Source organism: Lytechinus pictus, chromosome 10, assembly GCF_037042905.1.
Source record: "Lytechinus pictus isolate F3 Inbred chromosome 10, Lp3.0, whole genome shotgun sequence".
Lineage (NCBI taxonomy): Eukaryota > Metazoa > Echinodermata > Echinoidea > Temnopleuroida > Toxopneustidae > Lytechinus > Lytechinus pictus.
This window is the reverse complement of record NC_087254.1, coordinates 28523686-28549082: the sequence shown is the minus strand read 5'-3', so window position 1 is coordinate 28549082 and position 25397 is coordinate 28523686. Positions and strand designations below refer to the sequence as shown.

General features: G+C 35.3%; 1 protein-coding gene across 4 annotated transcripts in view; it reads left to right on the top strand.

Annotated features, from left to right (window-relative positions):
• The first annotated feature begins 4334 nt into the window (after positions 1-4334).
• Positions 4335-25397, top strand: part of LOC129269410 (delphilin-like) — a 40999-nt gene continuing 19936 nt past the window's right edge. The window contains exons 1-11 of one of the 4 annotated variants that reach the window (XM_064105730.1): positions 4335-4582; positions 9962-10655; positions 16640-16794; positions 17219-17293; positions 17681-17766; positions 19091-19255; positions 20612-20817; positions 21505-21575; positions 22261-22412; positions 22858-23010; positions 24773-24847. In XM_064105730.1, the coding sequence (XP_063961800.1) occupies positions 9996-10655; positions 16640-16794; positions 17219-17293; positions 17681-17766; positions 19091-19255; positions 20612-20817; positions 21505-21575; positions 22261-22412; positions 22858-23010; positions 24773-24847 (1798 nt within the window). In that variant the 5' untranslated portion in view covers positions 4335-4582; positions 9962-9995. The remainder of the gene's footprint in view (positions 4583-9961; positions 10656-16639; positions 16795-17218; positions 17294-17680; positions 17767-19090; positions 19256-20611; positions 20818-21504; positions 21576-22260; positions 22413-22857; positions 23011-24772; positions 24848-25397) is intronic. The other 3 variants (XM_054906908.2, XM_064105731.1, XM_064105729.1) reach the window with 3 other exon arrangements.

Genomic DNA, 25397 nt, shown 5'->3' with positions numbered 1-25397 from the left:
CCGGTATTCTTTCCTATATACAAAGGAATCCAACCTTGGTAATGATGATGATGGTGGTGATGATGTTGATGATGATGATAATGATGATGATGATGATGATGATGATGGGTTCTTGTAAAGCACCGGTATACGCCTCAGCTGGGCGCTCATGGCGCTTGCTCAAAAATAGGAAATATCTCACAAATTTCAATGTCTTCAAACAGTGCTTAGGATCATCATTCAGTTCAAGTACTGTCCTAGTAATGCTACAATTGAGTTATTCTTGCGATAATGTTGGAGTGGGGAACAGAAAGGTCTTCACGTCTTTGTATATGAAAGTAAAAAAAATGAGAACAAATAGACTGACATAGAAGTTTTAAGAAATCAGAAAAGGACTCATGAAGTAGGCCTTAAAAGAATACAATGAGATCACCTAGGCTTCACAACTTGACAAGCCGATGTAAATCTCAAATCGGCATTTTGTCGCGTAGAATTGTGACACTGATGTCTTGGGTCCTATATAGGTATAGGGCCGGTTAATATTAAGCACAGATTTACCCCAAGAACAAAGTGATTCGAATGACAAGAGACTAAAAAAGGTCAGCATTGAACAAAAAATATCGGAAGATAAAGTACTTAAGAGCATAGATTTTTGTTTAGATGAAGGAGCCGATGATGTCACAAACATATTTTTTTGTATATCATATTAAATTGAAATTGTGAAGATTTATTCCTTTGCCTCCTATAAAATTGCTCCATATGATTATGTTAAATCGCTTTTTTGGTAGCTTAATTTATTCAACCAAGAATTTGTTAAAGACCAAATCTACAAACATGAAATAAAGGAGTAGTGAATACACGTCATCGATGATCTCATTTGCATATCACCCGTCTTATGAATATTTTGGCTGAAGACTTTTCAGGGTCATAAATTCCTATCTGAAATTGCCAGTGTTATGCATGTTTGATAGTTCTTATTTTGATTAAATCAGCTTAAATTTGTTGGCCTTTAACATTGCTTTGTCCAGCCAGCCCATGCAATGATAGCGGGGATAAGGCAACAACAAAACCAAATGCAGATGATGATGTCACCTTTTCTTTTCATTCCATTTTTAATCATAAGCCTAACATATGTGGAGTTCTTTAAAGGTCAAGTCCACTCCAACAAAATTTGAATCAATAGAGAAAAATTAGACTAGCACAATGCTGAAAATTTTTATCAAAATCGGATCCCAGGACCAAAATCCAGTTGAAACCAATTAGAGCAAAACCAATTGAAACCAGTTGGCCAACTGGTTTCAATAGGGAAATTGGAACAACTGGAACCAATTGAAACCAGTTGCCAACTGGTTCCAGTTAAAACCAATTGGGCAACTGGAACCAGTTGGCAATTGGTTTCAATTGGTTCCAGTTGAAACCAATTTAAGCAACCAGTTGGCAACTGGTTTCAATTGGTTCCAGTTGTTCCAATTTCCCTATTAAAACCAGTTGAATCCAATTGGAGGCAACTGGTTTCAATTGGTTCCAGTTGAAACCAATTGGAGGCAACTGGTTTCAACTGGATCCAGTTGAAACTAATTGGTTTCCAACTGGATCCAATTGGAAATTCCAGTTGGAATGACTTAATTAATGACAAATTAATTAGAATTTGCACTAACTATTGCTCATGCCAACAAAGAAGCAGTGCTATATGTTTATTAATACCAATGTAAAGGGCATTGATAAAATAGAATTTCTTCATGTATATATATTTATATGAAAGATCTTCAAATATATGTATTTGTATTTGATGTAATTTGGTAACAGTTAGTGGTGTACTAATTATCTTATAATCTGTTTTAATTATAATCTATAACATTTATGAACATGGTTTTCACTGCTAAGCATTCTAAACACTTATCTGAAACAAGTATGGTACTTGAATTAGAAAAGAATTAAATAGATACATTTTAAATGATGATGAATCACATAAAACATTAATCTGTGCACACTGGCAGATAATATGCAAATTAACTGGTTTCAATTGGAACCAGTTGGGTAACTGGAAAATTTCCAATTGGAAACCGATTGGAAGTCATTTCCAGTTACCCAACTGGATCCAGTTAGGATTTCCAGTTACCCAACAGGTTCCAATTAGAATTAATTTCCAGTTAATCACCTTTCCAGTTAGAAGTCATCTCCAGTTACCCAATTGGTTCCAGTTAGGATTTCCAGTTACCCAACTGGTTCCAATTAGAAATCATTTCCAGTTACCCAATTGGTTCCAGTTAGGATTTCCAGTTACCCAACTGGTTCCAGTTAGGATTTCCAGTTACCCAACTGGTTCCAGTTAGAAATCCTTTCCAGTTGGAAGTCATTTCCAGTTACCCAACTGGTTCCGGTTAGGATTTCCAGTTACCCAACTGGTTCCAGTTAGAAATCATTTCCAGTTGGAAGTCATTTCCAGTTACCCAATTGGTTCCAGTTAGGATTTCCAGTTACCCAACTGGTTCCAGTTAGAAATCATTTCCAGTTGGAAGTCATTTCCAGTTACCCAATTGGTTCCAGTTAGGATTTCCAGTTACCCAACTGGTTCCAGTTAGAAATCATTTCCAGTTGGAAGTCATTTCCAGTTACCCAATTGGTTTCAGTTAGGATTTCCAGTTACCCAACTGGTTCCAGTTAGAAATCCTGTCGAGTTGGAAGTCATTTCCAGTTACCCAACTGGTTCCAGTTAGGATTTCCAGTTACCCAACTGGTTCCAGTTAGAAATCCTTTCCAGTTGGAAGCCATTTCCAGTTACCCAACTGGTTCCAGTTAGGATTTTCAGTTACCCAACTGGTTCCAGTTAGAAATCATTTCCAGTTAGAAGTTATTTCCAGTTACCCAACTGGTTCCAGTTAGGATTTCCAGTTACCCAACTGGTTCCAGTTAGAAATCATTTCCAGTTGGAAGTCATTTCCAGCTACCCAACTGGTTCCAGTTAGGATTTCCAGTTACCCAACTGGTTCCAGTTAGAAATCATTTCCAGTTAGAAGTCATTTCCAGCTACCCAACTGGTTCCAGTTAGGATTTCCAGTTACCCAATTGGTTCCAGTTAGAAATCATTTCCAGTTGGAAGTCATTTCCAGTTACCCAACTAGTTCCAGTTAGGATTTCCAGTTGCCCAACTGGTTTCAATTGGTTTCAACTGGAAATTGTTATATTCCAGTTAAAACCAATTGAAACCAGTTGAAACCAATTGAAACCAATTGAAACCAGTTGGAAATCCAACTGGTTTCAATTGGATTTTGGTCCTGGGATGTAAAATTAGAAACTTTTTTTTAACAAAATAGTTATATGAACGAGCCAGTTACATCCAAATTAGAGAGTCGATGATGTCACTCACTATTTCTTTTGTTTTTTATTGTTTGAATTATACAATATTTCAATGTTTACGAATTTGACGATTAGGACCTCCTTGCCTGAACCACAAAATGTTAAAATAATGGAATTCCACGTATTCAGGGAAGAATGAAACTTCATTTCACATGACAATGACGAGAAAATCAAAATATTTCATAATTCATATAATCCAATGTGCATACCGACCGGGATGTGCATATAACTCTTTTGTGAAATGAAGCGAAAATTTAAAATGTCATAACTTTCTTATTTTACATCCGATTTTGATGACATTTTCAGTGTTATGCTTGTTGAATTTTTCTCTTTTTATTCGAATCAAGTTTTTGTTGGGGTGGACTTGTCCTTTAACGCTTGAAAAGAGTTCGATCTTCTGCGACAGCCAGGCTAACCCCAACTCTAACCATAACCCTATATATATATATATATATATATATAAATTGTAAAGAAATGGATGAAGAGAACAATGGTAGGCGTAGCTTAAATCAAGGTTCCCCAGAGCTATCTACCCTTTGGAAAAATTGGTGATGCCGAAAAAATGTCTCTGCCGGGAATCACCATTCGGCATCACCAATTTTTCCAAAGGGTAGATAGCTCTGGGGAACCTTGATTTAAGCATGGACCTATAGGTCCATGATTTAAGCTACGCCTACCATTGTTCTCTTCATCCATTTCTTTACAATATTTAAATAAAAGAGTTGCCAAAGCTGTTGTACATGTAAAACTTTACACATTTTATATATATATATATATATATACTTTGGGTGGCTGTCGCAATATAGGATATGGCTCCCATTTGCTCCCTGCAGCACTGTCCCTGTGTACAATGGTAAAGATTTTTCTTTTTAATTATCATTTAGTAACTTTATATTTTAGACCAATTAAGTGGAAACTTATACATAATGAAATGATTACGCCCCTATCAGTGAGTGTATGCTGCCACCTGCTACTCCGGCTAATTGAACTGCGCAAGCGCTCTTGTTTATTATGTCACGTGATAATTGGACAAAATACAAAATCGCACAGGCGCTATGCGCTATACGCTCGAATTGAAACCATAGACGCTATCTGCACGGTAACGAACGAAAATCTGGCGATCAAGAATTTGAAGTGTCGAGATGGCGGGGATTAAATTCCCATTTTCTTGTTCAGTCGAACATTTTTGGATAACATAATTGAGGATTATCATTGAGAATTTATTTGAGAATATTCTTGGAGTCTGGTAAGTGGTTGTGTGCCGTGTTGTTGTGAAGAAAAGTGAGTGATAATGTCAAATTATTGCGTTCGAATCTCAGACTCAGTCATGTCAGTCACTCCATGAGTCCATGGTCATGGTGTGTGCTATTCCGTGCCCGTATACACACGGCGCGATCTCTCACCGTGATTAGCCAGGCGGCTTCTAGAGAGTAAAAATCATATTTACTAACGTAAGGTTTACGTTAGTAAATGATTTTTACTCTCTAGAAGCCGCCTGGCTAACCGTGATCCCTCTAGGCTCTACTAAAAGTACTAGTCTACTGTTTTGGAGGATCTCAGAAACAAATAGAACAATTCCCAGTCCGGTAACTTAAGTTAGACTAGAGTCGAGATTTCAACATAAAGTTGGAGCGGTGGTCATGAATTTTATGTAGAAAAAAGAGAGATTTGAGGAGCAGACTATTATTCACTTCAGAAGGGAGACCAGGTTGATGGGTTATTAATAGGGTAGCACAGGAAAATTGGTGTGGATCATCAACTGTATACAACTTACAAGTCCATGTAATCTGGGTGGTCAGTAAGACACTCTTCGACTCTGCGTATGAAGTCTTGGCGGAGGTGACCAAGTGAGGAGCAAGATCCGACAAAGTGTTCTACTGTCTCATCATATGAGTCACAAAGGGGGCAAATACGGGTGGAGGACTTTCCTAATGTGTAGAGGCGACATAGAGTTGGATACGTGGACGAAAGCAATTCGGCTCTGACAATGAGCGCATATCGGATGACAGGGGAATGTGTGGTCTTCGGATAAAGGAGATTGGTGGAGGGTGGGATGTGATCGATCCAGAACTTGAGAGAAGACTTCGCACGAATGCCCTGTGCAACGAGATTATTGACAGCAATATAGATCTTGTAGTACTTAACCAGTTTCTTAAAGGTGGAGTAAGGAAGTGGTTTCGAGATATTGGTGTGAAGATCAGGAAGGTCATACTTTCTCAACGTGTCCTGGATGATTTGGATAGTTGGAGTCCATGCTCCGAGAGCTGCTAGAAATGTCCGGTATTCGAAGAGGCGGAAATCCCGAGTCCAGATCCAGTGGGTGGATGGAGCTGGAAGGGGAATTCAACCTTGGTCATAAAATTTTGTGTGAAAAAGAGAAAAATGAGTTAAACAGATTGGTGAAAGTTTGAAAGAAATCGGACAAGCATTTTTTATAAAGAAAATTGGTACACACAAGTCCACCCCACAAAAATGCCATGAATGTTGATTTGAATATAAAAAGTAGGCCTAGAGAAAAATCAAACTAGCAAAAATGCTGAAGATTTCATCAAAATCGGATGTAAAATAAGAAAGTTATGACATTTTAAAGTTTTGCTTATTTTTCACAAAACAGTGATATGCACAACTCAAATGAGAGAGTCGATGATGTCCCTCACTCACTATTTCTTTTGTTTTTTATTGTTTGAATTAGGCCCATACAACATTTCATTTTGTATAGATTTGAAGGACCAACTTGACTGAATCATAAACATGTAGTATTAAACAATGCTCATTCCACACGTTCAGGGAGGAATTAATCGTTGTTTTACTTGACAATGAGGAGAAAAATAGGATATTCCCTATTTCATATAATAAAATACAAAAGAAAAGTGAGTGAATGACGTCATCAGTCTCTTCATTTGCATACCCACCAGGAAGTGCATATAACTGTTTTGTGAAATTAAGAAAATCTTTAAAATGTCATAACTTTCTTATTTTACATCCGATTTTGATGAAATTTTCAGTGTTTTATGCTTGATGGATTTTTCTCTTTTTATTCAAATCAACTTTTTGTTTGGGTGGACTTGTCCTTTAATGTAAAATCGAGATCCCTAACTTATGACTTAGTCTAGACCAGTTATAAATTGATCGTAAAATAAAATATTTTTAGCCTAAAAGTGAAACTTCAAATTGGCGAATGGTAGATCTACTGGGTACTAAAATGAATTATTAAAATTGTTAAGGACAACTGCATATTCCGAACTGTGCAACTGTGACTGCAAAGTTTGTTTGTAGGCCTGGACTGCGGACACTTGCACTCTCGGCCCAGTCAGAGTGTAAGTCAGCGAGGTGGAGGAAACTCCTGGAAGGAAAATAAACTATTGTAGATCAATAAAAACATAAAGTTTGCAGTAGATTTGATTACCATATATTCTAGTTAGGTATTTTATAGATGATATATTTCATATATATACAAATCGATCAATGTTTCATAAGGATTTTATAAATAATTATCTCCATCACGAACATTCAGATAAATTGTGTTTTCTTTTCCTCTCCACAGATTAATTCAGGACCATGCCAATGGCCAAACTTTCTGAAGTTTTATTAGTGGCCTGGTTGCAAATTTTCATAATACTGCAAAGAAAATAATGAATTGAAAATTTAGACAAAAATTGATTACCCCCTTGAGGAAAGATAAAAGTATGAGAGAAAAATAAGTAAAAGAAAATAAAGTGAGGGAGATGATCCGAAAGTGTGGGAGAAAAAAGTGACTGAATGCGATGAAATTTAGTGAAGATGCAACTTTTGAAATAATCATTGTATATATGTTTTATAAATTATAAATAAAAGTGAAAATGAGATACACATGTCGGCCTACAATATGAATGACATATTTCTCAGTCACAACACTACATCAGCTGTTTGGAAAATTTTTTTTATGGTAAAATTAAATAGAGGTTAAAAGAAAGGCCACAATCAACTACATCTTAAAAAAATACTTTAATTTCATTAATTGAATCAATATACTGTGGTGATATATTCATTTTTTATATGGTTTCTCTCAATCCCCAGTCTTACCCGCCTCTCTCTCTTTAGATCCTGTAATGATCAGACTCAAAAGCCTGATTTGCAATTGAATAGCTTAATATTTCACTCAACTCCATTTCCCCCCAAATGAAAAAAATCTACAAGCTGGAGAGAAAATATATCATGGTCTCCAGATTCTCATCAAAATGCTTTACTGGAAAAATAAGTTTTTCTTCAACGAATTTTCAAGTGCTGCAGTAGATCGACATTGACGCGGAGATTCAATCATCATGCTCACTTTTCCGACAAAAATATACAAAAATAAATATACAAAATAATTTCAATACAAAGAAATGTGACTTTTAATAATAAATGCCTGGATTTTGAGTGACACTTATACTCAAAACATATGGCGTTGTATGGCTTCCCGAAAATTTTTGAGTTTGCCCTCTTTTCATTCCTGTGATCACTTGCACGACGGTATGCCCTCATGTGACAAACGCTATTTGGGATAATATCTATGTACCCGGTACTTAATTATAAAGGATTTGTGGTGTTCTCTCAAGTACCTACATGTATCTATCCCCCTGGGGCAGTCATCCATCAATGAAGCATAATGCTTAATATATCCTTATGAAAGAAAAAAGTTTGAAATAAAACTATAAAAGAAACGACAATATAACAATTTTATGTATGGAGTAAATGGGAGTATATCCTTCTCTTATATCGCTAATTCGCTATTATATCACCAACATGGCCAATTTGAAGTCCCCTTGGGTATACTATAGCAATTACCAATTTTTACAACTTTTAAAAATTCTTTCTCTACGTTTGTCCGATATTGTCAAAACTTCACCATATAGATCTACTTGTCTGCTTTTTTCAATATTTTAGTGTTTTTGACACCCTTATTATGTTATGTACGTGACGTGCCTAATCTTGAAAAAGAAATCCTTTTTACGCGTTTCTTTGGTTGCAAATGGTATCCACTCGTCAATGGAAGTGCCCCCCCCCCCAGGAAATACATGTACATGTAGATTGTTTCTGGAAATGTGGCAACTTGTGAAAGTTTGAAGTTCAAAGTCCTTTGTCAGGTCTTTTGATATGATATTAATCACTGGCATGATTTAGTCACGTTTGGGACATGTTGCCCTCTTCCAACTGAGCAATGTGCATGCATGTTAGCATGACAACGTGTATGATGTATGCATGTTTATTGTAATGTGACTCTCTGCAGGAGTTCAAAGGCTTGCTCCTAGCCTGACCTTCATCACCCTGTGACCTTTACAACTCTCTGATCTGCTCTGTTATTGTCAGACATCTTGAGATGGTGCATTCTCACCAGCCCGATTACAAAAATACCTGAAAATTACAAGACTTTGTCCTGGCCTCAAATCAAAGTACATGTACTTCATGATTTATTTTTTTTGCATTTGTTGTAGTCCTCTGTGTCATGTTCATAATCATCACCAACACATCCTCTGAACCAGACTCAGCAACAAAGCTAACCCATCTTTTACTATTAAAGTATCCACATTCCTGTTGCCTGAAAGTTCCCACTGCTTTGACATTGCAAAAATCCTTTAAAGCCTTGGAGATCCTTTTAATATTCTTGTATTTTTGAAAAGTACAAACTGCATGAAACTTCCACAGTGTAATTTGGTGTCACACTGGCAAAATACCAAAATACCAGGTATTTTTTTGTAATTTGGTGGATATGAAATCATCTTCAAATTTATTTTTTTGTGGGATGCAGAGAAATAAATCTAGAGAAACCACATAGATATGGTCACATCTGTCAAATTAAAGCATCTGTAATTATAGGCAGGTAGTTTTCCTGGAGTTGTTTCATGAAGTTGTTCATGAAATTATGCCTAACTTTCCAATTCCCCACCAATAAAACATGATGTGTTGAAGCGTCTGCATAAAGTTGTGAAATTACTGCTTCTTAGGGCAGAAATATAGGCCTACTTTGCAGTTTGCATTGAATGCATTCTTATCAGTATCTTCAACTTTGAAATTGAGACGCATTTTATTTCAATAGCTTAGTTATAGATGTGTAGTGCTCACCCTTCTGTTTTGCTGATGTGTTTGTAGTTTACATGAAAGTCTTTGCAGTGTGTACATGTACATACATGTAATACAGGAACTTAGGAATATGGGAAGTTTTGCTAAATATATATATTTTTTTACAAACAATATATTTACAAATAGGAATAAGGGAAGTTCTGCTAAATAAATATATTTCCCAAATAATATTTTTACAAAGGAAATACAGGCAATGTATTTCTGGTTTGTGATTGTTCATGTAGACAGTATCCCCATCCGCCAAACAAAGCTCCTCCTCGGTGTGCTTAGAAACTACCGTAGTCAATAGAAACACCTGTTGTAAGTGCCCTATAAATGTATTGTATCAAATAAAAAAACATTGTGCAGTGCCTAACTGCCTACAGTGTATTTTATTACGGTATATCAGAGAAAGGTCATAACATTTAGATCTGAAACTTGTTGCAGTGTTAAGATGCAAAGGAAAACTTTCAGGGAACATTTTATTTTTATATACTTTTATAGCAAAAAATGACAATCAATTTTATTTTTTTTGTTCATTGTGCAGATTTTCCCCAGGTATGGACACCTAGAGAGGAAACATGCCTGGACGATCAACATCCTCTCGTGCCAGCCGGTCAGTCCGGTCATCAAGACCCTCTACAGGGTCATCCAAACGGCCCCACAAGAGACCGCCCCTCCCGATGCCTGTCAACAACAAAAACTGGCCCAAATCATTTGGTTTTACCATCGGAGGTGATGCCCCTACTTATATTCTTTCCGTGGAACCGAACAGCCATGCTCATGCTGCCGGGCTCCAGCCTGGAGACCAACTGGTTGAACTGAACAACCATAGCATCCTTCACTTGGGTGCAGACTCTATCATGACCCTTGCAAGACGGTGTCCGGAAGTGCCTCCGAGCATCGTCGTGGTCTCCTGCGTCAAGACGTGCGAAATCTACCGCAATCGAAATGGCCATTTTGGATTGACACTCATAGGAGGTGGTCCCGTGTACGTGGAGGTCGTCGAACAAGGCGGCCCCGCGATGAATTGTGGGTTGAAAGCGGGAGACATGGTGTTAGAAATCAACGGACTTCCCATCAAGCACTCTGATGATGCTAAGTTGTTTGTGAGGGGAGCGGCTAAGTTGAAAATGGTGATCATTCCAGGTGCTGGACACCACTCAGTGAAGAAGATTGCCGAACGGTTTGAAGCACACGCTCAGGACAGGAAAAATAAAGCGGATGGATTTTTCAGAAAGGTGAGTGCATTTCAAACTGTTAATCTTGAAGAGTTCTGTGTTTCAACTTGTCAAGGCAAGCAGTTTACAAGATGTGATCTTGTATGTGTACACTGTAAGCCCCGGATAATCAATGTATAGTAGTGAAAAACTTGCAAGGGGCTCGGGGTGATTTTGCATATCTGACCAGGGCTGGAAACTGAAAAGAGGAACCCTGGAAAACTCCATTCATTGTAAATATTATTAAAAGCTTATTCAATGGTGCAGATTCAGGTAGTAATTTGTGATAAGAAGCCCTTGGAAATTAAAAATTGATTTTCTTCCTGATGTATTGGTTACAGATTGTACTGACAGTAATTCTGAAATCATAGTTGGTCTTAAATTGTAAGCATGCCTGTACAGATATTTTTTTTATAATGTTAAATATAGAACCTGTCTATAAAGGCCACTTTTCTCCAGACTTAGCTATTTTTCTGTTTCCCTAGAATAGCCTTTAAAGGAAACCAAAACCCAAGAAGAGAAGCAATCTTATTGGAAAGAGTAAAACAAGAGGAACAATTCAAAACAAGTTTCATCAAAATTGGTTATGGATGTTTAAAAAGTCTTGTTATACTTTCTATGGGGATCCTCAAATTGGCAAACATGTTCAAAATGGCTGATTTTGTGGACAACCCTCCATTAGTTTTGTACACAGATTTTCAGATTTTCCCCTTTACTTTACTTATTTTACATCATCTCCTCCTGACCTTGACATATGTGGTGTGAATTGTATTTTCCCATGACACATGCTATGCTCAGAATGAGGCAATATGCAATTTTAAAGATAATGGGGAAAATCTGAAATATTGTGAAAAAAAGGAGAGTTGTCCACAAAATCAGGCATTTTGAAGCATGTTTGCCAATTTGAGGATCCCATAGAAATCACAACAAGACTTTTTAAACGTCCATGCCTTGCTAATTTCACAACCGATTTTGATGAAACATGTTTTGAATTGTTCCTCTTATTTTACTCTTTCCAATAAGATTGCTTCTCTTCTTGGGTTTTGGTTTCCTTTATTAATAGAGGTTTGACTGTGAGAAAGGAATAAAAGACTATAAAAGTGCAATTAAATTTGTTTTCCTTTGCTCTAATTCCACATCCCCATGTATTGTACATGTACATGTAGGTCCTCTAATGCGAAATACATACTGTACTAAAAACAAAATGCACCTTCTCATTTCAAATCCATTTAATGTTAAGAAGATTACATTGTTAAAGGGGAAGTTCACCCTATAAAAATAGCAGAAAAGTGATAGAAAAAAATACTGGTGAAGGTTTGTTAGAAATCCGATAAAGAAAAAAAAAAAGCTCTTTAATATTAGAATTTTATGTGAACATCCCCTTTAAAACTCTCATAATTATCTTGCATAATACATGTGTAATCAAAGCAAAATTACAATTTTAGGTGTGCAGTTTCACTGATGGAAGTTACCGTATTGTGCATATTGACATTCGATGAATTTTATTCTATCATATTGCGAGTTCCCCCTTGAAATAGAGCTTTTTGGTAGCCTACGCTAAATTGTTTCCATCCATCCATGAATAATTGAATTACAATCATTCTGAAAGCCCTTTAAAATGTATTTCTTGACCAAGGTTCTTGGAAATGAAATTAATTAGTTCTCAGCAGTTTGTCCCAGATCGAATGACAGGAAAACAATAACACTCATTGACTATTTGACTGTACAGTGTACTATTACTTTTTTTCATGGTTTTTCCCTGCTTAGTTGAAAACCTATACAACTACTATACATCTTTTAAGTAATGGATATTGAGTAATTTTGAAATAAAAGTTTTTGAAAGCTGAAATCAATCTCTGAAGTGATGACCTGCCCAAAAACATGAGCTAAAATCATTAACTTTTTCAGAAAATGGGGATTGATGAAATTTGAATTTGTATGAGATATGCTTTTATACTACAGGTGCATAAGAGCTGTTGAAACTTTCAGTAGTGTCAAAAATGCCAGAGAGAAATCGTTGTACAGTACATTGTATCTCCCTTTTATGAATTTCACAACTTCATTTCAAAAGAAGCCTGAGGAAGGGTAACTGTTTCATAAAAGCCTATATGAATTTCGATTATCAAGGTACAGAAGATTGTTAAAAATTGGCTTATAGGCAGGCCTACATGTACGTACCAGATAATCTTGTCTGGCGATGACATTTAATTCTTTAAGTTTTGATATGGATTTGTTCTTTCATTATTAACATGGACACGTGCATGTTTTGTGTACATGTACATGTACTCATACACATAGATGACAGTTGACAAAATATATTTCCATTTAGGCCTACTATTTCACTCTACATGGGATGCAAAATACGTTAAAAAACAACCAACCCTCCTAATATTACATGAAAAATGATGTGATCACCTTTGGAAATTTCCAATGAATACGCTGTCATTACTTCATAAAAAAATGATGAGGTTAGAAATATTACTTACCGGTAAATTTTCCATTACATACATGTATTTTTTATCTTTTATTTGATTCCAAATTATGAGCTTAACATGATTGATTGTTATTTTTTGATCATCAGAAATTACGATTAAGGCACTGAAGCATGATGGATTGATTAGACCTTGGCTTATTGCAAATACATATACTGCTACATGTATGTCCTACTCAACATTACCAATGCTCTACCCCAATGCCTCAATAAAATTCTGCTCCCCATACAAAGGTGACGGTTTCATAGAGGGTTTTAAACTGAAACTACCATGTCAGTGTGTGTGCTCCCACACAGACAGACAGGCAGATACATGTGTGATGAATGGTACACTTATTGCCATAGTCACGGCTTCCCACTAGGCTGTCCCTATGGCAACCATTGTAAGCATCATCGGTGTAGTATTAAGAGGGACGCTCCGTGCAATTCTAATTACGTAAAGTGCATTTTTAGTCCATTCCTGCATTGTTGAACTAAGTAATTTACAAGCTTAAGGGGGTATTTATGGATTAATCAGCTGGTATCAATTACACACATTCGCTTTTTACTGTATCAATTGCATGCAAAGGTAATTTCATGTAATGGATTTTCTTTGACTGATGCATGACAAAATTGATGCATATATACATGTATCATCATGCATTGTGCTCTATTCAGTACTTCCCATATTTTTTTCACTTGTCCTGTTACTTGCCAATTTTCTTTTTTTTTTAATTGTTTTTTTTTATACTTCATCTCTCATCTCTTCATTCTCTTTACATGGAGTTGAATACCATCCTCTTTTCTTTTTTCCCCTTTAATTCTTTCTACATTTCTGTCTGCTTGTTGACCAAGGTCACTCCTTTCTTTATTGCCCCTTTTTATCTTCCGCTATCCTTCCCATTGTTTCTACTTTGAAAAAAAAATCCTTTCCCTGCATCCCTTTCCCCTTCATGTGTTTTCCATTTCTCTTTGTAATCTTCCTTGTTAATATTTTCCTTCTCCCCCTTTATTTTCTAATGTTCTTTTAATTTTTCCTTACCCTTAATTTTATTTTTATTTTTCTTTCCCCTATTCTACTTCTCTTTATTTTCTTACTTCATTTTCTCTTAATATTTTATCCCAGTGCAAATTGGTCATTTTAATTTTATTTATCTTTATTGTTTCTATTTTAATATTTATCTTTATTCCCTTTTATTTGTTTTTCTTGCTTCATTTTTTTTATCTGTCTTTTCATTCCTCTTTATTCCATGTTCCCTCTATTCTTTTTCTTTATTTCTCCTTCTTTTTCGTACATGGAGATTCTTCTTTGGTCTATTTCCCAGACATAAACAATTAAATACTGTATATGTAACATACAACTGTGCAACAAAATTCTATAAGATTTTACCTCTAGGGCTAGGCCTACACAGTATAAATTGTTCTCTTCATACATTGCATGCACAGTAATAGTGGCATACATGTATGATAATAGAGAGCCCATATAATTGGCAAAGAATGATCCATGTAGTTTCTAGGTGGAGACCCTTTTCCATTATTCATTAAGTCATTGTATCGGGGCATGATATCATACATGGAAGACAATCAACGCGGAGAATGATTCACTCCGCATCAAAACACACCTACATTTAAAGGCAACTCCCTAGAACCGGGATCGATAACTCTGAATTTTATTGTCGAAAGGATTGACCATCACTCGGTAAAGGTTTGATTGTTCTGGGGAACGCATCATAAGGGTAATTTCTATAGACGCACTTCAATGGAGCGTGCTTATTGCATGGAAATCGTTGGGGCTGTATTGATTGTGTCTCTGGAGCTTTACTTTATTCATCCAGCTTTTTGAATCAAACAATGCTTTCAGGCTTCAGAACAGAAGGGGATGGGGGAGGGTCTTGAAAAGTGAATGAATTTGGTTGTAATGACAGATAATTGCATGAAAAGTAATACCAGCTGCTTGATAAGAGTTGTAAACATGTCTGGAAAATACAACATAGAAGATTGAGATAATCCTATTTAGATTTTTTTACTACTTTTTTGAAAGAGTTTTTTTAGAATGTGTGTAATTGAGTGAGTTTAAAATGCACCTCACTACATGCACGTGATGTTTTGATACAGTTGCACAACATGTAAATCACATGTACATTTTCACCAAATTACTGCCAAAATTATTTTGTATCAGTTAACGATATTTACTATTTTACAATCTACAGTAGATCTATACACATTTTTGAAAGAGTCTATTCTCATCCTATTAATTTGATAGACACAGGTCATCGTCATTGAATGATAAAACTTGCATTATTTTAGGTAAGTCCTATTAACTACTGAAAGTACAGTATGATTTTACTTTATGTCAGAAACAACAGATTACAAATACAATTAATCAGTCTATTGAAGCATTAGTCCCTTGACTCTTCCTATTGTGCTTAGGCAAAGGTGATAATTGACAACTCCTTGAAGAACTAGATACCTACAGTATAGTGGTGTATCCTGTACATGTTGTAGATGGATTGAAAGCACATTGTATGTAGGATTTCACCTTTACAAGAAACAACAAAATGCAGGCAAAGGTGATAACTGACAACTCCTTGAAGAACTCTACAGTAATAGTATGGGTAGTGTAAGCACATCCTGTTCATTGTTATAGATGGATAAATTTCCCATTTTAAATTTAAGGGAGATCAAATGGAGAGAAGGAGGCCTACATGTCATGTGGGTATACTATAACTAGTATACTAAATTGAGAAAGAGAAATATGATCATAATTAAAAATTATGATAAAATTATTATAGATTTGTAGAGCACACCACTGTCCAAATACGCTGCTCAATAGTGCCAGCCCAGAAACAGTTCTCTTGTATGTAAACAAGTTTCAAATATCTTTTTTTCAAAACAAATCTACAAATTAAAAGTATATACTACAATGTGGATGCAAAAGTCACAAACATTTGCTAAAGTGTACACTCATCAGGATTCATGGAGCTTGACATCTCGATGGGGCCTTGTGACCTCCTGCTTGCTGCTCTGCTCACCAACAATAAACATGCTTTATGAATGTCAAAATTAGACTAAAAAATAACTTTATAAAAAAATATAAAGGTCAAGTCCAGCCAAACAAAAACTTAAAAGTTAATTGATTTGAATGAATACAGAAAAATCATACAAGCTGAAAATTTCATCAAAATCACATTTTAAATATGAAATAAATATTGCAGTTTTTAGAATTTTACATTCGATCAATAAATTCATGTTCATGTAAAACTGTTTGACAGTAACATGAGACAGTATTTCACTGCATAAAATACTTTCACATTTCTGATACTAGTATATGATTTTATGATGCATGAATGTTGAGGAAACCCAGATCAAATTCTTAATTTTTATATCTGCTGTATTGTACCCCAATCTAATATCTAGGTAGATATAAAGACTACAAGATGTTCCCGGGTAAAGATCCAGGAACTTTATGAATACGTGCATAATATGTAGTTGTAACTTTAAACCCCGAAATATTCGTATGTCCCTGTATTTACAGCTTGATGCAGTGTTTTACAATGACCCATTAAAGAAGGAGACTTTACTTGCATTACTCAAGCGATATGCAAAGGACAAGAAAGTGGATGCCTTTGGTAGAGCACTGGCTGGTCTCCTTGATGCACCTACAGAAAGGAAACTATTTGAAGATATCAGGTAAGATTATTTATTTCTTGTGGTGTTACAGAATTAAAAAAATAAAGATAATACTTTGCCATTTGACAGAAAAAAAAAATTGTATCTTGTACATGTACATGTATGTATTTCATTAGGTCAATGCCACCCTGTCATTATAAATAGAGATTAAATTATAAGCATAACACTGAAGAATTTTTAAAAATGGCACGCCTTCAAAAGGAAAACTCTTTAAAGATATCAGGTACAGTAGAACGACCTAAGCCCATCTCTTGATGAAATTGAGTTGAGCATGGACAATGCACTTTTTTAATTTTGTTAATCACTATAATTTTTGACACATTATAAATTTGGAGTTAGATTACTTGTTCAAGTCCAGTGTAAATTTTGTTTGTAGAAAAAATGGACAATGAAAACTTTAATTAATTTTGTTTGCTTCCACTAGGATTTTTGTTCCACCCAAACACCGAGATCGATTTGATTTTCTGGTTACAAAGGATGAACCTGCCAGGGGAAAGAGGTAAGGACTGTAAGAAGAACAATCGTCAAATTTGTTATTCTTTTCATTAAATTATTGAAATAAATATACTTTTTTCATGTTGATGTTTGGAAATTGTAAGATTATTCAACCACTGATCAGTAGCGTTATATACATCTATTTGTAATTTTTAAAGTACATTTGAAGCACAACCTACATGTATATGCAGTAGGCCTATAATGGATGTCAACTTCTGAAATGATGAAATTATGATTATGATCATTTTTTCCTTCACTTTATAGAGACTTGCATCACTTGATGTATTTTGAATAGAACATAATTAAAAAAAAAGTTGTTAGTTATTTTTAGTGAATAAACATAAGTTTGATTATGATCGATGTGATGATTCTGATTGTATTTTGATTGAAGGATTGTGACAGTCAATCGAGCTGGAGGATCATTTGGTTTTGTTCTTGCTGGTGATAACCCTGTAATCATAGAGACTATTGATAGAGGTAAGTCAGAATTTGAATTTTAGATGAACATGTACAGGTTGTTTGATAACAATTTTAATTTTTAATTTTCATTCATTTTAATAGAGATAATTGAATATTTACTTATGAAAATAACAGGTAACAGCTAGCAATGTTTTCATCAAATGTTCTGGGGTGGTATTCTGAGATCCATTTTATCTCAGATAAAATAAAATATTTTATCTCCGTTAAAATCAGTGAGATAAAATACCCTTAAAATCTCTCCGAATTGGTATTCTGAGAACAATTTTATCTTCATTTTATCTCTGTAAGACACACCTATTTTGTTATCAATATCCAATAAGAAACACGCTTTTATAGCTCTCTCATATCACTCAACCAATGGAAATCCATTCCGCTAGGAGGTGTGGCGAAGAGGTGAGATTGCGTCAATTTATTGACTTCAATACGCTTGCACAATACGCTTGCGCGTCTTTACAGAGATTTCTTTTTAACAAAAATGGCAATACTCTCATCTTTTTTTCGAAGTCTATATCGCATCTTTTCAAGCATCATTTCAAAGACAATATTAGTCAAGAAAAGTCTTATGAAATGCTTCCTGATTGTACATGAATAACTTTAAGGTGTTGTTCTCAATGAATATATAATTTTTCTTAATTTTCATGCCAACATTTGGAGTTAATTCACTTAAAAATATTGACGAAATCAACGTCGCGGAGATAAAATAGCCCCTACCCTCTTTTAAGTTTATTTTATTTTTTCTTCAAAGTAACTTGGGCGCAAGCACATCACCCGCGTTGCAATGGCCAGATACGCGATGGGTATGTCTACGCAGCCACTGCTCTGTTGCGTATCATCATAGATACGCAAGATAAAATTTATACGCAAGATAAAATTGTAAATTTAATCTGAGAGATAAAATGTCATCTCAGAATACCAATTTCATTTTAAGATATAAAATAAAATATTTTAAAGATAAAATGACCTCAGAATACCGCCCCTGATCATTATCGTTGTCATCTTCATTGTCATCAACATGACCATCATCATCTTCATCACCATTATCATCGCATCATCATCATCATCATCCTTCTCCTCATCATTGAAATCAACATCAACATTATCATGATCGTCATCATTATCATCACCACCACCACTACCACCACCACCTCCAACTTTATCGTCGTCGTCATCGTCATCATCTTCATCTTCTTCACCTCCACCATCGACGTCATCATTATCACCATCTGCATTGTAATGAATATTTTGATAATATGATATCGGCAGCAGTATTACCTTTTTGTTTATACTTGACACTTCTAATTATTTTTTCTCCCATTTGTAGGTGGTGCTGCTGAGAGAGCCGGTCTGCGTACAGGAGACCGTATCATGAGACTCAATGGTCTCAATGTTCGTAAGAAGACCCATGATGAGCTAGTAGAGCTCTTAAAGGGGAGCGGATCCACACCCACATTGGTGGTAGAGACCGGTCCTGCTGGTCCCTCCTCAGGTAGGCCAAATCATCCCTAACTTGTTACTCTTTTCAAGAATATCAGCTTCATCAGGAGCTCTTTCTTTGTCTGCTAAATTGATTCTGATTGGATATTAGTGAGAATTTATTATTTTCTTAAATTCTGCTCTCTGTAATACATAATTTTACTGGTAGTGGAGGATTCTATATTGAAAAATTAGTTTGTGATAGTTTCTGCAGTAGAAAGGAAAAGGAAAAGTTTGGATCTGCTATTTCCAACATTGATGCACAATGTTTAACTGTTCTTTAGACACATGTATGTTTTTTTTAATTAATCATTGCTTGATTGTCAATCAAATTGGAGAGAGAGTTGTTCATAAAACATCACATTGCTAATAATTTTACTTATTTTTGTGAAACTAAAACTACACTGCATGTATGAATACATTTATAGAATATAAGCAGAGATACCAGTTATTATTATTTTTACATCTGCATTTACTGTTTTTTTCCTCCAAAATTCTCCCCGAATTGTACAACTATACAATGAAACCTGTCTATGGGGACAACCCACAGGAGAAGTGAATTAGAATTGGCTTTCCGTGTTCAGTGTGATTACTAAGTTGAAGTGAGAGTGGTATACTCTAGGCATTGTTGACATTGGTATCACCAGCTGCTGTATTCATTTCATGGCTTTTTAAGTCCTATAAGCAACCGTTTTATTTGAGATGTTAGTAGATATAAATATTTGATTAATAACGCTTTTATTTTGATTCTGCAGCAGCTGTCTAGGATGCTAGCAATGTGTTGGAATAAAGATACGACGTGTACATGTAATGCTGATGTACAATTATTTTTACACATGTTCATGCCAGCTAGTTTGCAGAGAATGATATAGAATTTGTTCCCCAATCCAAATCCCTTTCTCAATTTTCTTTTGAAAAATACCTTTTAAAGCTTTTCATTTTATGTTATATTGATTTTTTTTTTCAATTTTAATTTTTCTTTTGAAATTTCTGTGGTATATTAGAAAAATTGCTACGGTAACCACCTTTCCACAATTTTTTTTTCTGTAGATAAATCCCCAATTTGGGGTGTGCCGTATATGCAATAATTTACTGTAGGTATGTTTTTCATGTTGACATCAGGTAGGTCAAATTTTGACACATCTTACACTACTCTGCATAAACACTAAGGAGTTACATGTAATTTTGTTATGCTACATGTATGTGAGGTAGAACCTATAGGTGTATATCAAATGTACATATACCAAAACATATCATGATTATTTGACTTTATGGAAGTCAGTTTTTGTAGAATTACATGTATTTGTGAAAAATCTTTGATTGATGAAATTGTTGGTTACACATTTCTCCACTCTTTTATGTACTCTAGCCCATTCTGTTGCCAGTGCTAGTATGGTATCAAGTAGTGTTCTGAGCACCACACAGACCAGTGACATCACCTCCATCGCAGGTTGGTTGTCGGAATCGGGAACCAGTCGAGCCTCAACAACCGTCTACGATGGTGACAGTATTATCGGCCTCAAGCCTCTCTCAAAGATGGACCTGCATTCACTGGGAAGAACTTTCAAGGAAATGGTAAGATGATTTTTGACTTGTTGGCCCAGCTTAAAGGGCGATTTTAACTATACTGGTATAGACCCCTCCATTTTTTTATTTTTAATTTAAGACACTTGTTTAAGTATGTCCAAGGAGATTTAAACCATGTCCTTGGTTAAATCCTTTGCATATTAATTAGGGTCCATAAAATATTTAATTTATATCAAAGAAACTCATTTGCACACTGGGCAATATGTAAGCTTCCAATGAAAAGTGGTTCACTGATATTGGAACATTTTTTAGCTGTGTTCCCTTTTTGAAATAGAAAGAGTCATGAATATATTACTGAAAGCTTTACTGACGAGTTTGAAAATTAGATTCCATTTTTGTTGACAATTACATAAATATAATGATCATGCCCTTTTTGCGAAATATCTGTAACTAAATATTCTGTGGCCTTTTGGTGAAAGAGTTGCAATCGAATGCATTTCCCAAAACCACTGCAATTTGATCTTCAAGCAGGCAAAAGTGATTATTTAGGATTTGCATTTTATTATTTTCAGATGCTTTTGAATGCAACTCTTCCTACAATGGTCCCCATGATATCAAAGTTGGATTGGACATGAAACCCAAAATTGCAAGGAAACAAACTTGCATACCCTTTCATCACCAAAGATAATATATTGTATGATTGCTATCTTGGTTCCTTTGTACTTTTCTTGATAGATGGAACACCATCTTACACCTGATGAGCGGAAAGTAATCAAGAAATGCCTTAGAGATTACCATCATACAAGGTAAGTTATAAATACAAAAATAAAAACATTTACATGTATGATTGTACATGTAAATGTGATTATTTTTTTCAATTTCGCCCTTCTTTGTTATGTCTAGTAATTGTTTTCAAATAAATATAACACACTGGCGCGTATTCTGAACTCTGGTTTAATTTGATTTTTGGTTTAAATTTTGGTTTATCCATGGATAGCCAATTGTGACATAAATCTCTTATGAATAGAGATTCAATATGTCAGCTCAATTTTTTGCTCAATTTATTCATAATTGCCAGGAATAAATACTAAAACATTTTTTTCACCATTATAAAACACTCGGAAAGGGCGCAATAAAGGAAAGAAACTTACAGTGTAAACAAAATTTTGACATTTTGAACTATGGTCTACCACTATGTTAATATAGGAAGTTGAAGGTACTAAGATATTAGGACAGAGGTAGACCATGACCTAATAGTGAAACCAGACATTAGAATTTGGGCCAAAGTGTACAGAATAGTTGACATCAGTTGATTCTTATATACTACAATATAGTCTTCTGGGTGCAAGAGAAACACACACAAAATGACATTAAAAAGCAGTGGTTATAGAGATAGCAAAATGTACATATTGTATATTTGTGTTTATATGATAAATGAATGAAAGCAAGATGACTGATAGATATTACTCTCTATTATTACATTCCTTGTAGGAACATTGATGGGTTGATTGTTGAGGTCTTTCCAATCCTTGACACCAACGCTAAGAGGACTATCTGGCCATACATCATCCACATCCTCCCTGATGATGTCCAGGAGAAATGCAAGAAGAAAGTCATATATCTCATCGATAGGCATGCTGGCGGTATGTGCAATTTCATATTTTGTTATGATAGTAACATTTCTCTTTTATCAAGCACTTAATACATTGGAACAACATCTATAGGTCCTTTACAGATGTATATCATCAGATACTAGCTTACCCATACACAACATACGTGCTGTCTTGCCCCATCGCCATTTCAACAAGAGTTTCTAATATCAGAGCATATTGACCAAGTTCAGATCGTATCGCATGAGTCAAAGATGAGTGCAATGTGTTGTGAACACGGTTAGTGTTTTCTATGTACAAGTGACATAAATATTCGATATTATTTTGATTAAAAAAGACATGCGCACTGATATGAAAACATGGAGAATGGCAGTGTATTATTGCTGGAAACTAGTGTGCATGAAACAACTTTTTTATTTTGCAGCCCAAATGCATATTTATATAGGTGATAAATTCATATCTCATCTTTATTTTGTAGATGCTGTTTACAAGCACAAGGGAAGCCCTCTGCACCCTGACGAAGAGGTGCCATTCAGAGCCAAGTCCAGGAACCACAACCGAGCAGCAAGCTATGACATCACTCCCTCGTACGGTGATGTTGTGTTTGGCGCCCCTGGAGAGTTTGAACCAGGTAAGAATACCCCCCTCATCAAATGTTTCCATTTGCCCCTTTGCTCAACTCATCAAAGAAGACATCCATTTAGTTTAGATCCCAGTATTCCCAGAATTAGATGAAAATCAGCAGCACTCTCCGGTCGAAAGGACCCCAAGGACACTCAATTTTTTTAGTGTCCTGCTTAAATTGAATTTGGTTTAGAGTAGGAGGGAAAGGGAAAGGGGGTGGGGGTAATGGGGCGTCCAACAACTCAGACTCATGGCAAACAGAGAGTAGGGTGCTAAAACACAAGACTTTGGTGCAAGACCCATATTTCAAGTTGCATGATTAGAGAAAATGTAATTATGTCTTTTTGACTGTATAAAGCAAGGTGAATTGCTTTGGAGATTGAATAGAAATTCTTCGGCGACAGTAAAAATGTGAGAGAAATAATCCAAACCCCAGTGAATCCCTGTGTGAAGTGGTCATCAACAATAGATAGAATTAGTTGGAGTCTGCTTTACATCCATCTCAACAATATGAACATTGATATTCTGTGCTCTTTTTCATTAAAAATGGGGGCACGCACATCTGAACGGTCTGTCACACCTATGCCGATGTACTGATGCCTTTTGTTAACAACACAAATGATTCTGTATATAACGAATATGAATTCGATACCTTTTGTGTTGTTAACCAAATGCATTTCTTGATATTAAGAATTGAAAGCTTATTATATAGAAATGGGATTAAACGAGAGAAAGGCTGGTCACACGTACGGTACGTTGGTGTACTCTAACTAAAATGTCCAAGTGTGTTAGCCCCTTTACAGCTATTCAAGATTAAGGAATCCCAAATAAGTTATCATAAGGATGCCAAGTTACCATGATCCTGATTATTTTTTTTACCCAGAGAGGGCCTGGGTTTGTGCAACTAAATACTCGCAAGACCAAGGCATTCATATTTAACTAGGCATTATTTCAAGAATCTGTGAACTGACATAATTCAGCTAATAATAATTATTAGTCACCTGTAAATATATATAAATTTTTTTGTCTCCGACGAAGATTCTGCTAGGATCGAAAGCTTAGGCCCCTTTTTTACTTTCTTATATATAAAAAAAACAGAAAATGATTCTAAAACTGATCCTTCAAGAAATAAGCTGTATCTGTGAATTGCCAAAAGAATTTGATTCATACATTTTTTTTTCCATGATTACGATTAGTCATTATTAAGAAAGAAGGAATATTATTTATGCGAATATTGAAAGTTTTGAAAGTATTTTCTTTTTTATGAATTACGAAAATTCAGTTGTTGCATACTAAACACTATTAGTAAATGTAGTTTAATTTGTGTAATCACAAACATTTACTACATATGTTTATATGCATTTTAGTTCACATATGATATTTAATCACCTTTAATAATAGTGAAGTATTGAATTAATGCATTTTAAATTATAATCTCTAGTTAATAAGTTTATGTGAAATGTTAATGTTATATGCTAGAGAAAGAAAAGTTAGCTAGTTGATATAGTACCTGCATGAGCATGCTGTGTGTGGGTGGGTACGCACATAGATCGTCTGCACATTCCTGTTGTCTGCTTGTAGTGCCTGTTCCATCTCGTTCTTACATACCCCTTTTTGTTTCCTGCTCTCCCTCTTGGCTTCCTTACTCTCCATTTTCTCCTTTGCATTGTGGTGTGAACCTCCCTCCCCCCTTCATTTTCGCTGCTCCTGGGCTCTTGTTTTACTCCTGTGTGCTCGCTGTGACCCCCTTCCAAAACTCCCACCCTTAGGAGAAGCAGCTTACATGTTCCAGCAGGAGCGGAGGAGAAGGATGCGTCGGCATCGATCCCTCGGCCATCTTGGATGTAAGTAGTTATTCTTTTTGATACGCTAGTTCTCCATCTTCTGGTTATAAAGAATGGTCATCACAATTTACCAATAAAATGGAAAAAATGAGCTGTTTAGAATGAGAATGAGATGATTTTTTAAGGACATACATGTACATTGCTTGATGGTACATGTATAAGAGTGACATTTAGCATGGGGAGTGTGTTCTGCTCAGGAAAATGGAGCACTGTCAAGAAGGGAAGCCTTTATTAATCATGAAGCATTTCAGGGATCCAATAAAAAAAATGCATTCTTTTTTGATAAGATGTTTTGTTGCCTTAGTGAAATATTCAGAATATTGATTTGTTGTATTCTGTATCTGTCTTTTGAAGATCACACTAAAAATGTTTTTTTACAATTTACTAGACATGCTAGTACAAACTTGTAAAGTTACAAGATTTTCTTTGACTTTAAGGAAACCGATTTATCACTGTTTAGTTGGAAAGAAATCTCTTCATATTTTCCCTCTCTTCCTCAAAAAAAAGAAGAAAGAATACAAGTTCCAAAGATATTGATTTTTAGCATACA